Raw genomic sequence first — 23,918 nt, 5'->3', positions numbered from 1 at the left:
CTGTCTTTTGCTAAGGATTAATATTATTACAGTGAAGTTAAAAGAAAGACATGTTTAGTTCCAGCTTGGTGCCACAACATGCATTGCTTACTTTGTTTCTTTCTTTTCTTTCTAAGGGACAAAGTAATGAGGTCCATAATATTTTTTATTTGCAAAATCAGCTGGATTATGTTTTGTTCAGCATGGCTGTGTCAGTGTGGGGTGAGGTCAAAAAGCAGTGTCTTCCTGACTGAAACACCACGACCATGCTGGTCCACTGGACTGAGAGGGTGCATGGAGAATTTGCCTAGTTTTTGGGTGATAAGGTGGGATGCAAATGTGATGGGGCATGGAGCTGGAGCCAGGCAGACAGGGTGCAACCTGCGTTTTTATAGGAGGGGGAATTCTTAGAATCTCAGGGTAACTTGTGAAAACTCAGGAACAATATCTACCAACTCCCACAAGGACAGTGTTTGCTTCTCATCTTCTAAACACAAAAGCATAGTGTCTTAAAAACTTAGCACACTGTGTGAAACCTCAGTGAATGCTCACTGAAGTAAGCATTAGTCAAGATGTGCTGTTCTTTATGGAAAGTTTTGGTTGATACTACATTTTAATAATTTTCATATTTTATTTTAATAAGGACTTTCCAGCAACTGCAGCTCCTTAGTTAGTTGGCCTTCTGTCAGTTAAAATTGGCAATCAGAGACCTGGCAGTTGAAACTTATCATGCTTCAAAAATAATCAGTCCTCATAACATCTCTTTTAAGATATCCAAGATGAATATTTAATTTAATCACCCATTTTTTAAAAAAAAATTGTTTTGTTTGTTTGTTTGTTTTTGTTTTAGGAATTGAAATATGGGGATGGCGTCCAGATTAGAGGGAACAGAGATCTGGAAGAGTGTTTTGCACAGGCAAATGACCAAATGGATATCCTGGATGGGCTGATCAGAGAGATGAGGCAGATGGGCCAGCCCTGTGACATGTATCAGAAGAGGTATTGTCAAGGAAAGGTTGGGGGTGGGAATGTGAACTGATAAAAGTTTGTGGTATCTCAAGTGCCTGCCTTCCGTGGTGTTGCAGGATGTGACAGAAGTCAATAAGGTGGAACTACATCTAATTGGGGGCATGCTAACATGGAGAAGGGCCTTGCAGTAATGTATTTCTGATGGAAGTTCACGCCTTAGTTGTCTCTATGAAATTTTAGTTAGTACATTTTTTTCCACAGCTTTTGCTTTCAGCACTTTGTTTTGAATACCTGGTGGTCCAGTAAGAGAGATAAATGACATTGTTTCCATGCTTTCCTCATAGACACTAAGTGGTTCCTTCACTTTCAGGCTGCTTCAACTTCAAGAGCAAATGCGTGCCCTGTACAAAGCCATCAGTGTTCCCCGTGCCAGGAGGGCCAGCTCCAAAGGTGGTGGTTGCTTCTCCTCTCAAAGTGGCTCAGGCTGGGATGAGTACACAAAACGTGTCACAAGTGAATGTCTAAACTGGATGAGGCAGCAGAAGGTAAATCAGTGCAAAACCCAGAGACAATGCTAAAACTTGGTGTTGTTAATGAATGTCACCTCATATGTAGTAATGTTTTGGGTGCCAGTAGAAGAGTAAAAGTATTCATGAATGCTTGCATATTATTCCAGGTTCCTCTTCCTTACCCCCGCCACCCATCTCCCCAGTATTTTAATTACAGTGAATTTCCACTGAAATACAAACATGAATTTGGGGTCTTTTGCAGAGGAAAAAGTGTGAAAGTTAGATTTGAAAGCTAAATGGAACACAGCTGTTAACATAACAAAAGGCATTGGAATATTTGTGTTAGAAATTATTGTGCTCAATATTTCCCTCCTTCCTTCCTTCCTTCCACAGATTTCCTTTGATTCATATTTATTTTAACCCTTTACACAGATAGGACCATCTTCACAGATTTAACCATTATCCAGTGTTTTACGATTTTTCTCCCCCTCTATCTGTCTTTATCACAGTGGGAACCAAAAGGTAGAGGTGATTGCCACAGGGACTAGACTTTCAGAAGTCAGTGCTGAAATACACACAAAAGTGCTGAAGTTACTATCTGTTGCATTCCCAGAACAAATTTGCCTATGCATAGCTTCTGCTTGTGTAACCTGGAGTAGAAAACACACACTGAGAGCCCACAGTCTGTTTTCGTGCTGCTCCTCCTCTCTCCCTCTCTCCCTCACTGAATTCTCTCTCTCTCTCTGAATTTCTCTGTCTCCCCCTCTGTTTCTTTCTCCCTCCCTCTTCTTCAGTCCCTACAGAAAAGCTGAGGTGGGGCCAGTAAGCATTTAGCTCACTGGGAAAATCTGTTTTGAGCTTGCCATCGTGCCTCTTCTTTCCACCATGCCTTGCTGTATCCCAGTACATGCTCCCATTGAGACTAGGATAATGTTTCCCCTAGTAACGTGGTGAGATGTGGGAAAAAGTTCTGAGCACCTGAGGTTTTCTGCTGGTGTTTTTCTGCTTTTTTTTGTCTGGATGGTTTGCTGACAGGAGGATCAGGTGGGAGGAGGATTGGTCAAATTTCCAATGCAGAATTAGAGAAAGCACAGTGAAATCCAGCCTTTGTTCACATACTGGCAGCCAGCCATGACTGCCACTGTTGCTACAGTCTCTTTAGATTGTTCAAATATAACCAGAAGGGTCAAAGTCCTGTAACTTGTAAATGGCTGAATGAAAAATGGTTTTGTTTCTTGGATCATTTTCAACACTGCCTTTGAACCCCCATGCTTGAGAGTTGTTCTGGCTTTATTGTCATCTATTGACTCATAGAGATTTGACTCCAGGCCAGTAATTTCCATATTCAGTCCCAACCCAGAATGAAGATATCTGGTTCTTGACTATGCACATGCACAGACAGGTATTCAGACAGAGTCGTAGTGTGTCTTTACAGCATTAAGGAGGATCTGGAGTTTGAGGAGCTGAATTGTGAATTCAGTGGCTGTTAGTATTTGGAAAAAATGAAACAAAGAACTGCAGTCAGTTTTTGGATTGGTAATTATGAATAGTATTACCGTTTTCCAAGGCTGTTTCTAGAGACTTTCACTTGGCACCCTACAATAAATGTTGGCAAGATGCAAGACAAACAAAATGTTTATAATAATTTGAGTTTATCTTCTGGGTTTTTTCTTTCATTTAGTTTGACTGGATTTAACTCAAGTTACTGAAGTTTACATGAGCAAAATTAAAATGGAAATATAATGTATTGGGCTACAGAACTTAACTGGGTATTTTCATACGGATTGCATGAACAGCATTGTTTGATAAAGTCATAGTTTGTTTTCAGAGTGATAAGAATGTAACTATACTGTAGAACATAAAAGAATAGTTTGATCCAAAGAAAACAGATGAAAGTACACTACTGAGTGTGCTTCATCTAGTCTAATTACAAAAAAAATATTTTTCCTACTTAGTTTCTTCTGCTTTGGGAACCGGTCACAGAGCTTAAGTGATGACAATTTAAAGAAATTGTCACCTCCTATTCTGAATTTTCCTTTGTTCAGTTTTACTCTCTACTGCATAATCATGTTTTCTTCAGTTCCATTCTTTTATGCTCCAGTTTAGGTAGTAATGTTGGAAATGAAAGTACAAATACTGTTTCTTTCTTCTAGGCTGAAATGGAGCTAGTGAAGTGGGGGTTTGATGCAGCATCCATTGAGCAACAAATAGGAGACCATAGGAGAACTCACAATGCCATTGGAGACTATCGCTGGCACTTGGACAAAGTCAAAACAGATCTGGTAATTACTGACGTCCCTTACACATTGCTTAGTCTAGATTTATATCCTTGCTTTACTGGTGTTCCACTACAAAGAAGGAATATTGAGTAGTTCATCCTCTTTCCAGAAAGCACTGGTGTCATGATAGCTACCACTTTCAACCGTAATTTCATGATAAATTTGTGTTTCACTTCTTTTCCCAGATTTTGAAATGAAAATTTAGTAGCTATTTAACTTTTTGTTGTTGCATACCAAGGCTGGCAAGCAAATATTGCAACATTTTTCGTGAGAAGAATGACTAAGAATGATTATTCTCACTCGCTGTCTAGGTGTGTTAAACAAGAAAGTGAAAGAATAAGGTGGGTGCTCAGATCCGGGCTTGAGTCATCAGGTTTTTTTCTGTGAAGCATGCACAAATTCTGAGCTAAGCTTAAAGCTTTTCATAGGTGTTGATTTCTTTAATTTTTTTTCCCCTTCTGAGACTTTGTTCCATTATGAATTTTGTGATTGGAATAAAGAAGTCACTGAAAATGCAGTTAGCTTCCTCTGCTATCAGCCCAGCAATTACAGAGATGAGAGAGGAGGCTTATTTCATTTCCATTCATCTTTTCTCTAAATCGGGAGGAGAGAGTTCAGTCTAAAGAAAAGGCACTCTGTTCTGGAGCTCTGATTTCTCAACCAAGCTGAAGAGTGAAAGGGATATTACTCCTTTTTTCCCTTCAGTTTCAAATAGGAAAGGTGATAGTCTGGCCCTGTGGAATACCAGTTCCAAGGCTGGGCAGGTTATCAGCCATAAAAGTGGGAATAAAAATTGTGGCCTTCTGTTCACATTGTAATTTATAGTACTTCATAATCTCCAAAGCTAGCTCCAGGACTGGCTGGCCTAGGAGTTTGGTACAGAAAGAAATCCAGTTTCAAGAGTTGCATTGGTATTACAGGTGTTATGTGCAAACTTGCTTACATGCTAAGCATCCCTAAGGATAGTAAGTTTGTCTGAGGCTTGGTTTTATGCTTGCTGTGGTCCTCCAGTGGTGCATCCATCCATGTCTGTTGTAGGCATTTGCAAGTTACCACCTGCAGTTATTGTGATATTAACACTGTAAAGGAAATACTAGCAAGTAGGCAACTGGTGAAAAGCTCACTAAGTATTTCCTGTCTCTGTTTCAGCGGGAGAAGGCTGCAGTTCATCAGCTGGAGGAAGAATATGAAGGCCTGCTGGTGAGCATTAGATGTGTTCATTTCTGATAACCTCTATGACAAAGGTGCTTTTTGCTTTATTAACACTGGCATGGTAGTGAAGGGACACTTCAGGTTTTGACAGTGACAGAATTATTGAAATAATTCTATTCAGCAGTAAACTGACAGTGCTTTTTAGTTTCTCGATTCATTTTGAGTCATGAACTTGAGATTAATTTATTGCCTGGTATATAATTGACTTACTCCCACAAGGAAGTTTCTAGTTTGCACCTGGTGAAGGGAGTTGGTCACTGAGCAGGTGGAGAGTGGAACTCTACCTTCTTAATGGGTGTAAGCATAGCGAAGAAATCAGACTGTATACGATGCTTAAAAAGTTACTCAAAGGTGGGATTAGAACCAAGTTCTGTGTAGGGCAGTGCATCTTCCCTGCTTTGGATTTTCATATAAAACACAGTGAGAATCTTGTGCAAATGGTTTATTTAACCCTTGGGATCGGAAGCTGATTCCTGTGCACATTTCAAGCAATAGGATCTGTATTATGGTGTGAAGACAGAGAAGGTATTTTTCATGAAGTGTCATCTGTGCAAAAGGTGATTCTACAACATCAAAGATGTCCATGAGCAGCAAATGCAAGTAAAAGTGATGTTAAGTGTTCAGACATTTTTTGTACATTTCTTCTCCATGCCTTTTTCCTTGCCTGCATGTCTGCTACATGTGTGTTTGCAATGACTGCTGTTGTCAGGTTCCCATTTTTCTATAAATCCAGACACATTGTCCACTGTCCATTGCCATTAGGTTTCATAATTCAATAAGCCCAGGCACATTATCTGCTGTCCGTTGCCAACGGGTTTTATAGATGTGTGGGTTTTACTGTTATTTTAGTTAAAAAAAAAGAGGACATGCTGTGCTGCGCTCTTGGCTTCCCTTTCTCCACCCAGCACAGACATTCCTGTGTTTATGGCTTCTGATTTCTGGAATTCCTTGCAGAAATACTCCTTTGAGAGAATGGATCAGCTTCGTCAATTCCAGAACCTCATTCAGGCCACCAGCAGAGAGATCATGTGGATCAATGACTGTGAGGAGGAGGAGCTTCTCTATGACTGGAGTGACAGAAACACTGATATTGCCAGGAAGCAGGAGTCCTTCTCTGTAAGACAGCTCAACATCCTTCCACTTCCCATGGGCCCTCTTTTGGAATAGTGAGGAAGGAACAACCTCTCTTGGGACAGACTCATCAGAGGATGGGGATTTCTTCATGTTTCGAAGTTCTTGGGGATTTTGTCAACCCTTTTCAATTAAGTACAGTGTGACAATCTTTTGAGTCAAGATAGGACATCTGTTAGAAGATTGTGCCCTTATTCAATCAGTTGTCACGGTTTCTTCTGACTATGGAAGCTGGCCTTCTCGGCACAGTCCACTGTGGACTAGTGATCACATATAGCTTGTGCACCCAGTCACTATGTTGGCATGCTAAACTAAGGGACTTGAATCAGGTAGTTTAGTTCTCCCTGTTAGGACTATGTAGGGGCTCTGGGGTCCCTGTATTTGGCCCTGATCATCTGTCATCAGGAAGCAGAGCTGTACCAGAGGGAACTGCTCTCTTCCTCTGATGGTTTTACCAGCAGCACATAAAGTGCATGGTCTGATGTAGTTTGCGCTGCTCCTTCTCATCTGTGGGTATGTAGGGAAATTGAGCATGTGTGTTTGTTTAACCAGTGTTGGTGCTGATCATCAAACTGAAAAAGGGATGAAGGTTCATACTACTGAGGTACTTTTTCTTTTTTTAGTTCAATTGTTTTGGATGTTGCAAGATGTAGTCATTTTTACTTCCATCACTCCTAGGACAGGCAGAACTTTGTGTGCTTTGCTCTGTGAAGCAGCGAGCCCAGAGACTAGAACTGAGATAATTGTACCTTTCTTGATTCTACTGTCTTCATAATTAACTTCAGTACACCAAATAGAATTACTACATAATGTTAGCAGGGATAATTTTATTATTATCGCAACTCTCTGGAAAATTTAGAACAAATCATCCTGTGCAGTGTACCTTTGGGAGCTTGTTTAATGCTGTGTTTTTCTTGTTTAGAAACGCATGAGTGAACTGGAGCTTAAAGAAAAAGAACTTAACAAGCTAAAGCAAGAAAGTGACCAGCTAGTGCTCAACCAGCACCCTGCTTCAGACAAAATTGAGGTGAGTTAGACACACTTGTGCAATTTCACTTCTTCTTTAGTTGTTACATAAGAAAAGTTCTCAGTGAAAGTCCACAAATGAAGAGCTGCCTCTGGACACAAGAAGGGTTTGCCTGCCAAAAAGCATGTCCATTTTACCCAGCTCTATTAAATAAATGTTATTACCTTCCTCTACAAACCTGGCTGTAGCAACTGCACAATGATAGATGCATGTAAAAATTAATTCTAAGCTTGGGGAGTTATCTGAGGGTATGAAATTGCTGTATCTTGTTTGAGTTAACTACAGTGCAGTGGAATTTATGGTAGGAAGGCATGTCACTGTTGTTCTGCTATCTTAGTTGGCATGTTTTGAAAAAAGTCACACCCTTTGTTGAGGGTTTATATTTAATCCAGGTGCAAATACTTTCTCCAGCTGAAATTGATGGTGCCTTTCTACAGCTTAGCCAAGACAGTTTTGCTCTTGCAGCTTGGCATACATTTACCTTTCAATTATGAAGGCTGCAACAATTTGGAAGACCTCATTTTATTAGGAAATATTGTAGTTCTTATAATTTTAAGAGTGCATAAGAACCCTGAAACCGAAAGAAGCTACAAGGAAAAAAAAGATTAATCCTTTCCGCTTTTTAGTGCGTTTGCTTTTAACTGTTACTATGTTGTGTAAAATCACTTCTCCTATTTATCCCGTGGTCAGTTTCTCTCTTAAAAGAAAGATCCTTGTAAGCTCCAGCAGTGAAGTAAAAGTTGTATGTAATTTTCTAAAGCATATACATTATGACTGTGTGAAGATTTTGAATTTAAAACAACCAGCATAAAAAGTCATGTTAGGCAGTATTCCTTGGAAGGAGGAGAACATGGCAATTTGCAATTGAAATATTTCATTTGCAGTACTGCTTGTGCATCTCACCCTTTTTTGTTAATGCACCTCAGGCTTTATGCCTCTTCATGCAAGACGTGAACAGACTTCTCTTTGTGTCTCACAAGCAGGTATTTAACTCATTTCAGTGAGGTAGATGCTCAGAAGTTGCGGAACTATTTGCATGAGTTACACTGTTCTGGTCTGCGTGAACTTGTTTTTGCAGATTTTTCATTCGCATTTATGTGGGGCATAGGTAATTTTGCTTGAGTCTAGATATGGGAGAGAGACCAGTGTGGTGGTTTGAGTTGTATATATTACTGTTTTTGTTAGGCCTACATGGATACATTGCAAACTCAGTGGAGCTGGATTCTTCAAATTACCAAATGTATTGACGTTCATCTGAAAGAGAATGCGGCTTACTTTCAGGTGAGTAGTGATGTGGAGGATTCACATTACTTTTGTTAAAAGTGTGAATCCCATCACAGGTATATTTATTGTGCATAACACATTGTTACCACGTTATAAATGCTACCATTCTGCCAGAGATGAACTGGGATTTCTCATTAAAGGAGTCCATAATTTTTTAGCAGATATTTTTAAGAGCCATGTACAACCAAATTCACAACTATTCTTCTGTAGTTTTTTGAAGAGGCCCAAGCCACAGAATGCTACCTGAAAAACTTACAAGACTCCATCAGGAAGAAGTTCATCTGTGATAAGAGCATGTCACTGCAGACTTTGCTGGAGCAGATCAAGGAGCTGGAGGTACTGTCACACTCACCTGACGGGTTATGTTCTGTTTTTCTTGGAAATCAGCTGCCCTTTTCAGATACCAAATGTAAACCCAGGTGCACAGCAATGTTTATATACAGTACTGTAGGAACCTGAAACCACTATGGTATATTCCTGCCCATTTCACAGAATCACAGGGTATGTTCAGTTGGAAGGGACCCAAAAGGATCATCAAGTCAGAAAGCCTACAAATGGACCAGTGTTGTTTTAACTTGTGTAATACTGTTTGGAAATTCTAATTTCTTTCTAAACCTGTAATGAGTCCACCAAATTCCCAAGTTTCTGACATGCCAACAAATTAAAAAAAATGAAATTCTTTTTTCTTAGATGTTGAATAGATTTTAATTCAAAGGATAAATACATTCAATAAATGATTCTTCATGTCACTCTAACACTCCTGTCTCTTTGAAAGGACATAACTCAGCTTTTTTAGCTGTTTGCTTATCATGAATTAAGTACTACAATCTCAAATTGGAGAAGAATGGTGTGATGTAAAAGGCCAATTGATGAAGTCAGGTTTGAGAGTGTAGTTATTACCTTTTTTTTGTTAGTAATTATTTTGTTAAATTCTTTCAATTTAGGCCTGTGTTTCTTAAACATCACTGTAACAACATTGAAGATCTGTATGGAAAACCTGCTATGAAAATTTTGAAAACTTTGCACCTTGCCAGAGCTGCAAAGTTACTCAATTTGATGTTTCTCTTCTCTTTTTTTAAAACTGCAGTTTTACATTATAGGCCAAAGACTCATCCCACTAGAGCTAATGTAAGTTTTACCTACTGTCAGCTCCAGATGAACCCCTCTCTTAACAAAACAGTGGAAACTAGATGACATTTCTTTTTAGAATTATTTCATAATATACAATTAATTTTTGCAGAATGAACGAGAGAGAATTCTTGAATATAAGAGGCAAGTGCAGAGTTTGGTGAACAAATCCAAGAAGATTGTGCAGCTGAAGCCGCGTAACCCAGACTACCGGAGTAACAAGCCCATTATCCTCAAGGCTCTGTGTGACTACAAACAGGATCTGGTACTGTATCCCTTTTTGACTGAGAACAAACATCACATAAACTAGAACATGGCAAGTTAGTTAGTAAATAAACCGTTGACCCGACAGGTATAATCCCTCTGTCTGCTTTTGGTCCGCTTAAATTTCTTCAACAGAAAAAGCTCTTACTTTCTTGCAACTATGAATAAACATAATTTGGTTGGTTGGTTAATAAGTCTAGTTGTAATTACTAATGTTAATCAGTTAAATATCATTAATAATCACATTTCAAATTAGCATATAAAAGTCTTGTTGATAATAGGATTAGAATTGTTGATACAGATCTTCCCAGCGTCTACACTTTTTTTTGGTGATTGCTCACCTTTCCAGTGTCTCTCTGGATCCTTAGGTGAACATTTCATCTAGTAAAAGGTGAGGAGGATACCTTGGTACGTTGGTATCCCCATTTTTTTAATTGGTGGAGTATGAAATGAATGATGATATTTTTGTTTCCTCCTCCGTACTGAGGCTGCTTGGGTTTAGTTCTGTATTTTTTTTTCTTAACAGTAGGCTTAGATGCATTTTCTGCATACGTGCTCTTTCCTGCTCCATGTCCACACTTGTGGCTGCACTGTGTCAGGATTTCTGGCAGTTGGGGCTTGGTGAATCTAGTTCTGCCATGCTCACTCACAGTCTCTTTGCAAATATGGACACAGCACTATGCATGCTTAGGCCTTGAGCTCACTGGCTTACAGCCATACATGGTTGCATAGTTTACCATGGCCATGTGTCCACATTCAGTCTTTGATGTTTGTCAGGGCAAGCCCCAAGCCTGATGATGAACCAGACTGGCAACTGCTCAGTGTTCTGTGGCTCCTGCTTCCTTTTTTTGTTTGTTTTTGTTTTCTCTACATGGAAACCAGATTCAGGGAGAAGGGGTTGATCTATGCTGATGTCTTGCCCCAGTATGAAGCCAACGTGCACACCCAGACCTGGCAGCTGGGAAGCACTCCTGCTTTTGTGATAGTCATACATCTTCCTTGTCTGTCTCTCCTAGAAACTCCATCTTAACTAAACAAAACAATTGTTATGTGTTCCTTGCAGAAAACAGTGCGCAAAGGAGATGAATGCATCCTGAAGGACAATAATGAGCGCAGCAAGTGGCTGGTGACTGGCCCTGGAGGAGTGGATATGCTGGTGCCATCTGTCAGTCTTATCATCCCACCCCCCAATCCTTTAGCAGTGGATCTTGCTACAAAGTGAGTTGCTGCCTGCATTTGAACACCTGCCATTGGGATTAGATAGAAGAGTTCACTCAAAATATCAACCAGTCACAAAATACGACCTGAGCCTTGATTGGAGTTCACTCCCTCTGCCCCGAAGGATAGGGGATTAAGGACTAGACCATTGACTTGAAGGTCATACTTCAGTGAAACTTGCTGGGATCTAGGTTGGGGCCCAAAAATATTTAAACACGAGCTTCTACAAGGATTTTCTCATCTCTAATAATGAAAGTCATGGATAAATTAATTTCCAAGATTTTTTCAAGTAGGGAACAAGCCTTAATGCACTTCACATGTGGTGAATGTTTCTTGGGATGTTTTGTAGCTGTGCTACAAGGACAGATGCATTTTGATCATGCATTTTCTTTTCTCATGTCAGAATTGAGCAATATTATGAAGCTATTTTAGCTTTGTGGAACCAGCTGTATATCAACATGAAGAGCCTGGTGTCTTGGCACTATTGCATGATCGACATTGAGAAGATCAGAGCGATGACTATTGCCAAGGTAAGACACCAGCTGGCCTTACCTGCAGACCAGAGACATCCATGACCTGATGACTACTGTCCCAAACAGAGCTTGCAGTATCCTGGGCAGATCTATGTTCTGCGAAACCATGAACCTTCCTTTCGCTAGGTTGCACAAATAATTACATATGGAAGTTGCAATTTTATTAAAGGAGAAGCAAAATGATATCCTATTCAAATATGATATGGATAAACAGAAAGATTAGCTAAGGGATTAGCTATTATGTACTTGCTGTACTTGTTCCTATTGTGCAAGTGCATGGATAGACAGAGTAAGAGGTAGAATTTCAAACTATTCTTAGGTTATGGAATGATTGTAATAAGAATAGATTAGCTCAGTGTGTAGTCTTAGCACCATACTTCTAGAGTTAGTCTCGGTAGGTTTTGTCTAGCTATTACTTTGGGGTTTTTTCTAGGTGTATTAGTTTGATCCATATTGATTAAGTAGTCATAAACCTTTCCCAGTTGCTTTTCTTTTTTTATTTTGTTTTTTTAAATTCCCTTCTTCTTTATTTCAGCTGAAAACAATGCGTAAGGAAGATTACCAAAAAATAATAACTGACCTGGAGATCCATTATCAAGAGTTCCTCAGGAATAGCCAAGGCTCAGAGATGTTTGGTGATGAAGACAAACGAAAGATCCAGACTCAGTTCACTGATGCTCAGAAACACTACCAAACCTTGATTATACAACTGCCTAATCAACCACGACAGCCACAAATAGGTTTGTCATCCTCCTGGTTTTTGGAGAGTTTAGACTGCTTGGGTTTCTTTGTTCCAAGGGTTATGCATGGTACATTCTTTTTATGTGAAAATGTTCTCTTGAACAAATGAATTGAAACGTGTTCAAGAACTATTCTGCTGTCTCCCAGCGTAACAGAGTTGGTCATGTGCAGGGAAGATTTTGTTCTTTCCTCCTGTGGTGGGAATCTGGGAATAGTCCTCCAAAGATCACGGAACTTGCTGGGGAAATGAGAGGAATTTAGTCCATTTGATATGTTTTCAGTTATTAGGACGCAAAATCTCACTGCTGTGATTGGGGAAGCAAGTTTGTCTTTTTGTGAAAGAGCGATTTCATTCCCTGAAACAACTGCATAAGGGCCCAGATCTTCTGCCTGTTCTCAGTTCTACAGATCCACTCAGTGCTTAGATCACTTGGGCAGCACAATGGCTTCCTGTATGTGGGTGTTCAGTTCTCTGGTAGTTGACATTTACCCAATTCACGTTGCAGTGGTCCCGACTGAGACCTGTCCTGTGGGTTCCTCAAACACGGTTATCGTTAATGAGAGAAACCGAGAGCATGAGAAGCAGGAGGCCTGGCTGCTGATGGAGCTTCAGAAACTTCGGCGTCAGATTGAAGCTTCTGAGATTCAGATGGTTCAAAGAGCTCCTCTTGGAGTGGATCAAGGGGCTATGCATGACTTTTCAGTCAGAATAAAGGATTTAGAGGTAACCGTGGATATTTTTCTTGGAGCACCTCAAACTCAGCATGACTCTATGCTGCAGAGCATACTGCAGTTCTGCTTCTGATCAGTTGGGGAAGACACACATCCTGTGCAGAAAATTCTCAGTTGGAAGCTAACCGTGATGATTTGGATTGGAGTTAAGCTTCTAGGTAGAAAAAGTTGATTCTTGAATTTTAGAAGTAGCATTCTGCCCAGCAAAGAATACAGGAAGACTGATCTCAAGTGACATGAGCTTGTGTTAAGCCTCATCCGGGGTAAAGCACTGTTAAAACCCTTTTCCAAGGACCCTACTTTACTAACTAACTGTGAAGTGCTGTCTGTGGATTCAGACTGGATACATGAGTCCTTCAAACTCTCTCCCTCTCCTAGTTCTTAAGATTTATAGGAGACTGGAGAGAGAAGATTAGTTAGAAGGGAGAACAGGTTTAGCATGTGAGAAATTCCCCTGAATCAATGAGGTTGCAAAGGTCTTAAGAGCAGAAGGACTTTGGTATGTCTGCCAAGTGCAGTAGGCAGCTGGCAGTAAAGAACTTTGCTTTCAACAGAGCTGAGTTTCAGAGTGGAGGGGCTCAAAAAGCGGTATTACCTATTGCAGACTGTCCAAAAAGAAACTGCTCAGTATTACTTGCCTTGAAGAAAGCAAGCTCAGTTACTGCTTCAGTCCTCAGTCAGGCTGGTTATATAACAGTAGACTATTTGGATAAGGAGACCAATTCCACACGTGCTGTAGAATGATGAGCCAACCAAAAATGTGTAAACCAGGCATTCTCTTTCCTTAGGGTGTGCAGAACGACTCTCAAATAATGGCTGAAACCCTCAATAAGCATAAGGACTTGCTGCCTAACTTCAGAGGCTGTGAAAAATATGTGTACTTGCAATCAGAGATAAATGCCCTATTTCAAAAGCTGGAAAATATTAATGGTGTTTCTGCTGGCTACTTAGACAGGTAAGAAAATTGAGGTTATAGCCATAAATAGTCACTTTGTTCTATAATGCTTAGTCCAGATACCTGCCTTTTGTTAAGAGTAATGTAAAATTCCACCTTCTTTTCTACAAATTCTGTACATGTGGGTAGAAACAGACATGTGAATTTCTTCTCTCTTCTGGAATACTTTAAAAAAAGAAAGTGAGAATCATGGGTATCACAGAAAATTCTTGTGTTATCTGTTCTTTTTAACTAAACATCTGCAATTAGAAATATCACCTTTCCTTCCCCAGTCCACAATGGATTTGTCTTGTATTTTTTATTTTAGCTTGAATGCACTGAGGTGTCTGCTCCAGGTTATTCTACAAACAGAAGATGTGATCAGAGTTTTTGAAGTCAGGCTGTCTGAAGAGGAGACTGTTCCTTTGGATCTTGATAAAGTAGAGGCTTACCGGGCTTGTCTGAAGGTGAGAGGCCAAGACCCAAGGACACAGAAAGGCAAAATTTGTAGCTGCTAGCACTGATCTGTTGAGCTGGGTGGAACCCTTGGAAACTATCGGAGATAGAATTGCTGATCTTGTTGTATTTTATACATAGACATACAATGCTTTTGTAGATTGGGCACGGTGCCACTGGATGGTTGAGGGAGGTGATTGTCCTGCTCTACTTTGTGCTGGCGCGACCTCACCTTGAGCACTGTTTTGAGTGCACTTTCGGGGGCCACAATATAAGAAAGATACAAAGCTATTAGAGAGGAACCAGAGAAGGGCTGTGAAGGTGATGAAGGGTCTAGGGGGCATGCCATACAAAAAGTGGCTGAGATCACTTGGTCTGTTCAGTCTGGAGAAGAGGAGACTGAGGGGAGACCTCATTGCAGTCTGCAACTTCTTCACAAAGGTAAGTGGAGGGGCAGGCACTGATCTCTCCTCTCTGGTGACCAGTGATAGGACCCAAGGGAACAGCATGAAAGTGCCAGGGGAGGTTTAGATTAGATATTAGGAAACAGTTCTTCATTGAGAAGTTGGCTGGGCACAGGAACAGGCTCCCCAGGGAAGCGGTCATAGCACCAAGTCTGACAGAGTTCAAGAAGCGTTTGGGCAACACTATCAGGCACATGGGGCTGTCCTGTGCAGGGCCAGGAGTTGGACTTGAATGACCCTTGTAGGTTCCTTCCAACTCACAGTATTCTATGATTCTATGGAATTAATGAAAGGAATATATGGGTTATTACTTCTTCCATCCTCAGGTTGTTGCTGCCCCCGCAGCAAAAGCAGTTACATGGAAGCTTTCCATTATCCATTTCTGTACAGTATTATCCATGTTTATTTGCATCACTCGTGAAGGTAGATTTGAAAGCAGTATCTCCTTTCTTGCAAACAGGCTTGTTAATTGCCCCTGTTGTTCTCTAGATGTAACACGTAAACTTGAGTATTATTGTGTGTCCTGGTTTTGGTATAGGGTCCTTGTCAAATCTTATAGTGAAAAGTATCCATCCTGTACAAGGGGAGAGGGCAAATAACTGTGCTGAGCACAAAGTTGGCTTGCAGATCCAGTCTTTTTCTGCCATTGAGCTGGACCTTTTGTGCACTGAGTGCATTTGGGAGAACAAGGACTCTTTCATTGTTTCCTGTTCTTAGGTGTAGTAGGGAAAAAATGTGTAGGTGTCACAAATGGAGTACTAGCAAGTCACCTTTTTATCATTTTAAATAAGAGCTGCAGTTTAGTTGCTGGGAGTTGTTCTTAACTGGTGTAAATTTGAGCTACACAAAAAAAAAATAAAATAATGCCTGAGCATATTATCAAAGGCTATAGCCATCCCTGTGACTGGGGGATGCAAGGCAGACCACTGCCTACACTGTATGTTCCATTTGGTGATACCCTACGATATGTGACTATGTGTACACAAACAAGTGTGTGTGTAAAGAAACATCTCCATGTAAGATGTTTATAAAAATGTAAACAGGGGAAAAAAAAAATCCGTGCTGATTTTTAGATGTTTAAAAACTGGATATGCCACTCCCAAGGCTTGATTCCACAGCTGTTGCAAGTGCAGGAATTTTTTTGCTTCAGTGAAATTTTCTAGTCAGTTGTTTCTAGGAACAAGTAAGTCTCTTGTTCTGCTCTGGTAACTGCTCTGCATAATTCTGAGAAACTGAAGTGTTCTCTTCGGAATATGACCACAGAGGGCTTTGGTTTAGCAAATTATTTAAAGTCTAACTTTAAACAGATTTTTAAGCCAAAATGTTCACCAAAGTAGGTGTTTCACTTTAAATATATTAAGTCCAGCTGACATCACTATACGTACCTTATTGATTTAGAAACAATATCTTTAGATCCCAACACATTGTGCATGCTGTTAAATTGGTTAAATTTCAGTATCTTCTCAACAATAAAATATATGATAGCATTTTCTTTTTTCTCCAGAAAATGAAAGCAGACCTAAATATGAAGAAGTCACTACTGAATACCTTGGAAAATGAGCTGCAGAGAACACTTCAGATTCACTCACAGTCTTGCCAGTCATATACTCTGTATGACATGGACATTGGAAAGTACTGTGACAAAGTTACCCAGCTAATAGACCGCTGGCAGAGAGCTGATAAGCAGATAGATAACAGGTTTGTTCATATTTCCACAGCTTTTTTCTTATTGCTATTGCTACCAAGATCATCTTAAGTGAGTCTAAAAGAATGGATGTGCACTAACCTTCACTTCCAAAGGACAAATGGTGTCTTCAGGGCAATAAGACTTGAGCAACTGTGAATAGATTGAACATACTTTAAAAAGGATTGTGTAAGTCCAAGCAGAAAAATGTAGGTTGCCATGTAAATGTCTAATCTATGTGCTAAGGAGCTGTTCTCATTTTCTTTTTTGTTTTAATTCTTGATAATGTCCTTGGATTAAGTACTTCCGATCAGCGGTTTCCCTCCCAAACAAAGCAACCGTGTTTATTGCTGAATACCCTATACCTGAGGATTAAAAAAATAACAGTAGGAATTAAGTAAAAAAATCTGGATCTTGTATCTGAATCTTAAACTGAAGGCATATTCTGATTATTTGTGGGTGGGGTGAAGGTTAGGGTGTGGTTTGGTTCAGTTAATTTTGTTTTTACTTGAGGACAAAATGTAGTACTACTAATAAAAATTGACTGGTTGCTGGTTGTTCAGTGAAAATTTAGAACAAGAATCCTGAAGTCAATGAACTTGACTCTTGTGACTGCAAGGTTTTATCCATCTCTAACTTAATTGACAGGAAGGCCCAACCTCTGTGTATTAGTTACTCAAAAATAAGGCACTAAAACCCCATATCGGATGACTAATAATCAGTAAAATTCTCATTTATTTGAAATTTTTGTTCAGAATCTCTTATTCAGAGCTTCCCATAGTTTTACATGGTTTACTACTGTGTCTCATTTTTGAAAATTGTGCAAAGAGAGAGAAAGAGAATGCACTTTGACATTCATTTTGACTTTTTTTCCCTTTTTTTTCTAGATTGTGGGATTTAGAAAGGCAGATCAAACAGCTGAAAACTTACCGAGATCTCTACCAGGCTCTGTGCAAATGGATCTGTGATGCCAAGCGTCGGCAGGATTCTATTGAGTCCACGAAGCTGTGCGATTCCAACACTATCATGAGATATCTACATGATCAGAAGGTATGCAGCACCTGAATGAGTGTTATCTGTTATTCTGTTATCTGTTTTGCTGTACAGAAAATATCAGTATCAATGCAGTCTGCAATTCAGTGGCCTGTTTTCAATTAAAAAGTACATAAGCTACCAAAAACCACCGTGTCTAGAAGGCAGGGGAGAGGAAATATTATTATCCTCATTACTTTCTGTCAGCACTGCTACTGATTATGAACAAGACTGTTTTTGGCTCCTATGCTGACACTTTTACACATCAGCTTTGAATTAATTCAAGGGACTGTAAGATGGTGCAATTTATGGGACAAATTACAGCACAAAATGAAAAGTGAGGAAATAATCTGAACTAAAGTCAAGGAACTCTCCCTCCCCACCACTGGGGTGTGTTCAGTTGTTGGGTGTTCTTTCTGAGAACAACCTACTCATGCACAGAGAGCTTGCTATTGCAAAAACAGCCCACCTACAGGTCACTTCAGGTCTCAGCCCCAGGGGTTGCAGTAGTCTCCTGCTGCAGGTGCTTTCTGATGGAGGCAGCGTGTACAGGAGGAAATACTGGTAAATCTTGAGGGAGTGTTTCATGGTTCACTTTTTTCTTGACAGAACTTGCACAGTGAAATCTGTGGGAAGAGAGACAAAGTTGAGGAGCTTCTCAAGCATGCAGATCAGTGCTCAGCTGCAATTAAGGTACTTGGGTCTCAGCATTTTTATGGGGTGTGGTTTTTCATGGTCAGGTGCATCTCATTGTTATTGTCATTCTCTGCTGACGGGTGAGAAGTTGGCTCCCTGATGTGTGTGTACAGAAATTGCTGGGGTAAAGCACTTTTGTGTATAAAATACAATGAAAGCAATTTTGTACTTGCCACCTGAAGACTATGGGATCATGCAGAAGGTACCAGTGAGAGCTTCTCTTCAGGTGAACAGAAGCCTCCTTCTAGCCAGACTAAACTTTCCAGTTCACATGTTAAAAAATGTAAGGGAATGAATTGGTATCTTATGAATTCGATCTGATTAGGATCTGATCTAGGAGGAAAGACAAATGCAGGTTTAGCAAGAGGAATGGTGTGCAATAGCCATGCAAACCAATAACATACAGAGGGAATGGTTTTGTGGTCTTTGTATTTTTATGTCACCTTTATATCTGTGCTTTCTACAGCTCAGTCTTACTCTCTCTGACAAAGATTTTGCTAAATATGTGACATATGTGGCATATGTGATACAAAAGTGATGGAGAGACAGTTATTTCTAATGAAGTTTTGGTTGATAACAGTGCTTAGAGTAGTTGCTCCCATGAATCTTTCTCATTTCCACATAGTGCTCAACTAACAGAAACACTTGTCTTCTCTTTTTTGTAGAACATTTTTTCTCTTTTTTCCTTGTCATTCTCCCCTATGAATCTCCACAGTGGTACTTGAACTGATGAGCTTCTGCTTATGACAGAGGATCATCTGAACATGGCCAGAAATATAAACAAGGGAAAAACATAGCTTTTATTAAGAAAACAAAACCAGAACAACCCAGAACTTTGCATTTTCTGAGATACAGATTCCCACAGAATTCCTTAGCAGTTGCTAAAGAGGGCTTACTTTTCGTCTTGTTTTTCAGGACTATGAACTACAGGTTGCTTCCTACAGTTCGGGATTAGAAACATTGCTCAACATACCTATCAAGAAGAGTGTGGTTCAGTCTCCTGCAGTGCTGATTCTACAAGAGGTATCTTTCTTTCCTCCCCACTAATCTTTTGAATACATTTGTTTGTCCATGTAAGCCATTCTGAGTCATATCCAGATGTATTCTAATAATTAGCACTGTCACTGGCAATGTGCACTAAGCACGTAAGCACAAGGAATTAGTGCAGAATAGTCTTTGTGCTGTAAAATCAGACTTGGGCTTGTTTAGACAGTAGATTAGCCCTCAGGAATTTACCTCATTCCTATTCAGTGTCCATTGCATACATATTGTGAGAAAGGAAGATTCGTGCCCCAAGTGGTTTAGTCACTTTCAACCTGGGAATTAACTACTATTAAAAATTTAACTGAGGTTACTCGTGACTGTCAGACAGGAAGAGCACGATGAACCAGGGGATGAAGGCTTGGGTTTAATATCAGATCAGCCATGGGGGAAAACAATCTTGAAAAAAAAAGTGTGGGTTTTTCAGAAGGAAAAATTTGTATATTTGGGATCCTCAGAAAGTCATGTGAATTTGTGAGGAGAATTTGCTTTTTACTTTGTCAAGCGATATGTTTCCTCAAGTGGATTGGAATCTTCTAAATGATCTGGGCATAGCTATATTCATATCTAACTCTGTGGTACAAGCTGCTAACAATTATCTTTTTTTTTTTTTTTCAAGGCTAATGAGGCTCAGTCTCGCTATATAGAGCTTCTTACAAGATCAGGAGATTATTACAGATTCTTGAGTGAAATGTTAAAGAGTATGGAGGACTTGAAGGTATTCTAATCCTTTTATTTTCTTTACCTTTTATTTTTATCATATATTAGTAAACTATCACTGACCAGAGACAGAATGTACAGTGTAAAATAGTGCACAAAACTATATCCTGAACTCAGAGGTGTCCTATGAAGGAGACATACTAGCAGTGTCATGCATTTTTTGTGAAAGAGTACAGTGTCTTACAAAGTTACCTCCAAGGTCATGTAGGAGGTGAGGTGGAGAACACTGCCCTTCTTGGTAAATAGGAGGTGCTCATCAAAGCATGTAAGAGATCCTTCTCTACCCATCCCAGCCTTGACCTCAGTGAGAGTACAGTTATGTCAGTGCTGAAAACTTGCTCCTCACAGTTAAGGGCACCTCATATTCTAAAGTGTATCAAAAGGAGCAATTCCTGCTTTGATACAGCTCAGTGAAAGAGAGAGGCCCATTTAGGAAGTCACATATACAGAATGTGATGCCCCTGTTTGAAAATCGTGGATGTTCTAAAGGCGACTATTTCATACTTCGCCAGTGAACTTTTGGTACACCAGATTTTACTCTCTGTATTGCATCTCCCTCCCCTCATCAAGTATCATTTCCCCTCTGAAAGTCATTGTGCTTTTTTCTGAATAAGGTTTGACTCTGAATAAATAAGGATTCCAGAATTTGTCTTGATGACATTAAATAAAAAAGGATTTTTAGCTGTCATTGAAGGAGTGAAAAAAATACTTTCAAGTTGTCAGTGTTACATATTGTATATTGTATTGCATGTGATGATTTTGCAACAGTTGTCACAAGCATTTATGTGAGTTTTTCTGTTTGTTTGTCTTTCTGCTATCATGTTGCAGATGAAAAACACCAAAATTGAACTTCTGGAAGAAGAACTCAGGCTTGCTAGGGATTCAAATTCAGAGACAAGCAACAAACATAAATTCCTGGAGCAAAATCTGCAGAAGTACCAGATGGATATTTCTCAGCTCAAGGCAAAGCTGATGAGTTTGGAGGAGATGAAAAGACAAGCTGAAATGGATGGAAATTCTGCTAAGCAAAACCTGGACAAATGCTATGCCCAAATAAAGGATCTAAATGACAGGATAACCAGGTTGACTTATGAGACTGAAGATGAGAAAAGGAAAAGGAAGTTGCTGGAGGATAGATATGAGCAGCAGAAGAATGACTATGACCAGCTGCAAAAAACAAGACAAAATGAGAAAGACAGCCTTGGTTGGCAAAAGTTAGAGTCTGAGAAGGTCATCAAGGAGAAGGAGTACGAGATAGAAAGATTAAGGGTTCTTCTTCAGGACGAAGGCACACGGAAGAGGGAGTATGAAAATGAGCTGGCTAAGGTAAGAAACCAGTTTAGCGAGGAGATGAGTAATTTAAAGAACAAGTATGAAACAGAAATTAATATTAAGAAGACCACAATCCAGCAGATAGCTGCACAGAAAGATGATGATGCCAAAGGCCTCAGAGCCCAGGTTGACAGACTGACAAGAGAAAACAGAGACCTTAAGGATGAGATTGTGAGGCTGAATGATGCCATTCTGCAAACGACAGATCAACGGCGGAGGGCAGAAGAAGATGCTCTTCAGCAGAAGGCTTGCAGTTCTGAGGTGTCACAGCAAAAGCATCAGTTAGAGCTGGAGCTGAAACAGATCATTCAGCTTCGTGGTGAAGACAACTCAAGATACAAGCAGGCTCTTGAGGAGGCTGCCTCAACTATTCAGGATAAAACTAAGGAGCTGGAAAGGCTAAAGCTTCAGCTTCAGGAAGAGGCTAAAAGCCGATGGGAACTTGAAAATGAATTGGCTAAGGTAAGAAACAGTTATGATGAGGAAATTATTAGTTTAAAGAACAAATATGAAACTGAGATTAATATCACAAAGAACACAATTCACCAGGTCACCATGCAAAAGGAAGAGGAGACAAATAATTATAGAACACAGCTTGATAATGCCATGAGAGAAAATAGGAATTTGTGTGAGGAAATTAGGAGACTGAAGAATACAATAAGTCAGACAACAGATAATCTACGGAAAATAGAAGAGAATGCTCAGCAGCAGAAGGCAGCTGGCTCAGAGCTTTCTCAGAAGAAACAGCAGCTGGAGATTGAGCTAAAACAGGTTATTCAGAGGCACTCTGATGAAAGCATGCGGTACAAGCAGTCACTTGATGATGCTTCTAAGACCATTAAGGAAAGAAACAAAGAGATTGAAAGGCTGAGAAAGTTGTTGGATGTAGAAACAAGTCAGAGGAAAGAAGTGGAGGATGAAAACAGTCAGTTGAAAAGAGTCCAGTTTGACCTGCAGAAAGCAAACACGAGTGCTACTGAGACAATTAACAAGCTGAGGATCCAAGAGCAGGAACTGGCCAGACTGAAAATTGACTATGAAAGAGTTTCACAAGAGAAAAAAGGCAGGGATCAAGAAACTGCAAAGTTCCAGAGCACTGTAAAAGACTTGCAGATCCAGAAACATAAGTTGGAGGAGGAACTTTGCAGACAGAATAAAAATTTAATGGAGGAGACGTCCAGGAGGAAGAAATTGGAGGAGGAAGTAGAAGGCATGAGGAGATCTCTCAGAGACCAATCAGTTAAAATAACTAATCTTACACAGCAGATAGAGGAAGTGTCTATTGTAAAGAAGAGAAATGAAGATGACCTTAGACACCAAAGAGAAGTATTAGATGGTCATGTGAGAGAGAAGCAAAGATACATGGAGGAGATAAGAAAATACACATCCGATATTGAGACTTTACGTCGTCAGTTGGTCCAAGAACAGGAGCAATTAAAACAGGCTCACCTACGATATGAGCACTTACAGAAAACCTCTGAGGAAAAAAGCAAAGCCTTGAATGAGTGCAAAATAGAAATCGAAAGGCTTCAGTCTCTCACCGAGAACCTAACGAAGGAACACTTGTTACTGGAGGAAGAGCTGCGAAATGTTAGATTGGAGTACGATGATCTCAGAATGGTCAGAAGTGAAGTTGATGAGAAAAATACCACCATTGCTGAACTAAAGAATCAGCTTCAGATGAGCAGCAAGCAAACCCTGGAACTTCAGGGGTTGATTAATGATTTACAGAAAGAAAGGGAAAAATTGAGACAGGAAATTGAAAAATTCCAAAAGCAAGCTCTAGAGGTATTCAAATATATTTTGATCCCAGCTTTACTGTCTCTCAGCTATATAATTAATTGCAGTGTCCATTTGAACAAATTAATTCACCCTTTGCTGTTTGAAGTCACTGCACTTGTGATTAACATTCCCTTTATGACTTTCTCTTATTAATTTTTAAATAAAAATGGCAGGATTTGGCTGCTACCTTAGCTACCTTAGCCTGTTTACTCCCTGGAAGTTCTAGGGATCCATAAGCTGTCTTATCATCTAGCCAAGCCTTGCCTTCAGCCCTTGCCCCAGGAGAAACATGGGCTCCGTGCCAGCCTCCACCAAACCATCCTAGGGGAAGATGAGAGTAAATGGAGTACAACTGTGCTTTAATCGTCCCCTGCTGGCTGTGTGCTTCCCTGGGGTATTTCAGACAGGATGGGTTAAAGCAGTCCTTTGAGGCTGACCTGAGTGCTGTCACAAACTAAACTGGCTAAAAACCCCAGAACCAACAAGCTGTCAAAGTGCTGCTTAGCTGGTAAGGTGGTGACTACAAGTGAGGATTAAAGATCATGTTGTCAGCTGTACCTAAAGTACTTAGAGCCTACATTTCATTGACTGTTTTGGGGATTTATGTTCCTAAGTCACCAAGGGGATTTGCAAATTTTATGATTGGCCCTTATTTCTAAAACTCTAGGTGACAACATAAGTTAAAGAAAATATTTTTCGTATTTTATTCTGCATGGTTTCTTGTTCAAAGAGGTACTCTTTAAATACATACAAGTGAGCACTTGTGAAAAT

At 39.9% G+C, this 23,918-nt stretch overlaps 1 protein-coding gene across 2 annotated transcripts in view; it reads left to right on the top strand.

Moving 5' to 3' along the window:
- DSP (desmoplakin) overlaps positions 1-23,918 on the top strand; it is a 38,031-nt gene that overhangs the window by 9,747 nt on the left and 4,366 nt on the right. The window contains exons 3-23 of one of the 2 annotated variants that reach the window (XM_018077703.3): positions 830-978; positions 1,319-1,493; positions 3,611-3,739; positions 4,886-4,936; positions 5,903-6,064; positions 7,002-7,106; positions 8,292-8,387; positions 8,601-8,726; positions 9,631-9,783; positions 10,846-11,000; positions 11,404-11,530; positions 12,069-12,273; positions 12,781-12,998; positions 13,795-13,961; positions 14,269-14,407; positions 16,365-16,558; positions 17,432-17,594; positions 18,186-18,269; positions 19,188-19,295; positions 19,933-20,031; positions 20,862-21,359. In XM_018077703.3, the coding sequence (XP_017933192.1) occupies positions 830-978; positions 1,319-1,493; positions 3,611-3,739; positions 4,886-4,936; positions 5,903-6,064; positions 7,002-7,106; positions 8,292-8,387; positions 8,601-8,726; positions 9,631-9,783; positions 10,846-11,000; positions 11,404-11,530; positions 12,069-12,273; positions 12,781-12,998; positions 13,795-13,961; positions 14,269-14,407; positions 16,365-16,558; positions 17,432-17,594; positions 18,186-18,269; positions 19,188-19,295; positions 19,933-20,031; positions 20,862-21,359 (3,303 nt within the window). Of the gene's footprint in view, positions 1-829; positions 979-1,318; positions 1,494-3,610; positions 3,740-4,885; positions 4,937-5,902; positions 6,065-7,001; positions 7,107-8,291; positions 8,388-8,600; positions 8,727-9,630; positions 9,784-10,845; positions 11,001-11,403; positions 11,531-12,068; positions 12,274-12,780; positions 12,999-13,794; positions 13,962-14,268; positions 14,408-16,364; positions 16,559-17,431; positions 17,595-18,185; positions 18,270-19,187; positions 19,296-19,932; positions 20,032-20,861; positions 21,828-23,918 lie in introns of both variants that reach the window. The other variant, XM_018077702.3, reaches the window with a different exon arrangement.

This window comes from Manacus vitellinus, unplaced genomic scaffold (assembly GCF_001715985.3).
Source record: "Manacus vitellinus isolate BGI_N305 unplaced genomic scaffold, ASM171598v3 scaffold_39_pilon, whole genome shotgun sequence".
Lineage (NCBI taxonomy): Eukaryota > Metazoa > Chordata > Aves > Passeriformes > Pipridae > Manacus > Manacus vitellinus.
The sequence above is the reverse complement of the archived record's forward strand: the minus strand, read 5'-3'. Positions and strand labels throughout refer to the sequence as shown.